Here is a 2,722-nt window from a genome sequence, read left to right as displayed (position 1 = left end):
TGCATCCCTGTCCTTACCATAATCACACTGTGCTCTATCCAGTCATAGAATCACAATAAGGTTAAAAACATTCCAACATTGAAAAAACCTGCAACAATGTGTTGTTGGTGAAAGCAGTTTGGGCTCCGGGTGTCCTGGTCAGGTCTTTAGTCCTGACTAGATAAGTCTCTCTGCTGTTTGCAGATGATGTGGTCCTGTTGGCCTCCTCGGATCGTGACCTCCAGCATTCACTGGGGCGGTTTGCAGCCGAGTGTGAAGCGGCGGGGATGAGAGTTAGCGCCTCCAAATCTGAGGCCATGGTGTTCTGCTGGAAACCGGTGGATTGCTCCCTCCAGGTGGGGACGGAGTGCCTACCTCAAGCGAAGGAGTTCAAGTATCTCGGGGTCTTGTTCACGAGTGTGGGTAAGATGGAGCGGGAGATCGACAGGCGGATCGGTGCGACTGCAGCAGTAAAGCAGGCGCTGCACCGGACCGTCTTTGTGAAGAGGGAGCTGAGCCGGAAGGCAAAGCTCTCAATATACCGGTCGGTCTACGTTCCGACCCTCACCCGAAAGGACAAGGTCGCGGCTACAAGCGGCCAAAATGAGTTTCCTCCGCAGGGTGGCCAGGCTCAGCCTTAGAGATAGGGTAAGGAGCTCGGTCATCAGGAGGGAGCTTGGAGTCGAGCCGCTACTCCTTCGCGTAGAAAGGAGTCAGCTGAGGTGGTTCGGGCATCTAATTAAGATGCCTCCTGGGCGCCTCCCATTGGAGGTTTTCCGGGAAGTCTGGGTCAGCCTGCTTGGCCTGCTGCCACCGCGACCCGACCCCGGATAAGCGGAGGAAAATGGATGGATGGATGGATAGATATGTCTCATCACATTTAGTTTAACGTTAGCTATCATATGCACTGTTGTGTTTAGAAATAAACGTGAGAACAGACTGCTCTTAACTCAACTCCTTATTGCATAGCTGCTCCGGTACCTTACCCCACAGTCCAGACCCCTTCCCAGGTTGCCCTGCTTCGCCCCCATTCCCCTGGGTCCTAAGTCCCCCCTATGTACAGCTTCGCATAACATCTATGTGACAACATGTATTTATAACAAATACCACATGCACCAAAGAGAACAACTGTCACAACTAAAGTCTTTCAGTTGATCGCTTTCAATACAAGAAGAAAACAAACTACGTCTAGAATAACTCACTTCAACAATGACCAAATAGATACCAACGAAAGTGCTGATTAAGGGTCAGAGGTGGAGAACAATCATTCAGGTTCATGTGGCACACTGCAGCCTCCGTAGTTACGACGGACTAACAGCTGTGAGCTGACGTTTCCTAACAGTAGAAAACATGTCAACGTGCTGAAATTTACATTATGTCAAAAATATGACACCGTGTCGAAAACGTTACAAACCTTATGTCAAACTGCAACGGCTTGTTCACAACTATGCTAACATTGACTTTAGCTGTTAGGTCACAATGTGTACCGTTTAGCTAACATTAGCTTTAAGGCTCCTTACCTTGCTGTGTCTGTCTCCGCACCTTTAACGCAAACAAAATGAGCACAATGAGGATGGCAGCAGCTATTAGGTACAGCTCTATATCCATAGCTGTTCTAAAAATATACTTTCACTGAACATATATACTATTGTTGTCCACGTTTATCTCCATTTACTGTGAGGCGCTGTGATACTTCTTCTTCTATGGGATTATTTGCGGATCGTAGAAGCTGCATACCTTCTTCTTCTTCTTCTTCTTCTGGATTCCGGTTGGCCTCCAGCTTGTTGGTGCATTACCGCCATCTTCTGCTCCGGAGTGTGGATCACCCAATAGACTTTCAATCTTTCCACACGTACCACATTAACTTGTATTTTATCCTCCCTAGACCTTTAAAATCCTAGCCTCTGACAAGCACCCTTGTACCATATCCCTGCTTTTCCATCCTATAACCCTCTGTGTTCCTTAAGAATGTACCCTACAGAACAGTACCCTAACCTGTGCTCTCTATGCTCAGTAATCCTTTCAATGTGCATTTCCTCAGATTATTACTCATCATCTCCCTACAACTGAAAACGACGTGCTCAGCTGACGTCCCTCACACTCGACCATGTCTGATGTTTTCTATCATTTTTTGTGTTTTGTTTAGTGCACTATGGCCCAACCGTAACCTTGTCAAAACTGTTTCCTCTCTCCTGTTCCTACTATCTTTGTAACTTTGACACTCTTTTTAAGATATAGATGTCTCCCTTTCTCCTCTCTGTCACACCTTTTTTGCCACATTTAGTAGATTTTCCCCCCCCAAATTAGACACTTGACCTCTGCTCTACTGATACTGATCTTCATATCTATGTTTCCTTTCTTTAAAGCCTTGTCATTCTTACTCACCCCTACATGTGCTGGATCCCACAGGAGTTTAACTTCCCAGATTAGATATTCTTGTGGCTGACTGAAGGACATCATACAGTTTATCTTGACGGCAGTTCGAATGAAAAGACCTTAAACTTACTAGGGCTGAAGATGAGTCGGAGCATCACAACACCTTTTCCTATCTATTTTTTTCCACCCATCGTAGTGCAACCAGCACCGTCAGCATCTCCACTGTGTAAAGTAGATTATTGGATGTTCTTCTGTTGATTCCTATTCCTTTAGCTCCCCCCCCCCCCCCATCCTGTCACTCCTGTCTCAGGTTTCTTCGCACCATCCATGTAAATCTGTGTAAAATCAATGTACTTTTTCATTACAT

General features: G+C 46.2%; 1 protein-coding gene across 1 annotated transcript in view; it reads right to left on the bottom strand.

The window, feature by feature from the left end:
* The window catches only part of ddrgk1 (DDRGK domain containing 1), an 11,225-nt gene extending 9,527 nt beyond the window's left edge, over nt 1-1,698 (bottom strand). Inside the window, exon 1 of the mRNA XM_076094275.1 lies at nt 1,500-1,698. Coding sequence (XP_075950390.1) covers nt 1,500-1,587 — 88 coding nt within the window. The 5' untranslated portion in view covers nt 1,588-1,698. The remainder of the gene's footprint in view (nt 1-1,499) is intronic.
* Between the last annotated feature and the right edge of the window lie 1,024 nt (nt 1,699-2,722).

Source organism: Anarhichas minor, unplaced genomic scaffold (assembly GCF_050575085.1).
Source record: "Anarhichas minor isolate MPS153535 unplaced genomic scaffold, ASM5057508v1 ptg000018l, whole genome shotgun sequence".
Lineage (NCBI taxonomy): Eukaryota > Metazoa > Chordata > Actinopteri > Perciformes > Anarhichadidae > Anarhichas > Anarhichas minor.
Note: the sequence above shows the minus strand (reverse complement) of the source record. Positions and strands in the feature narration are given on the sequence as shown.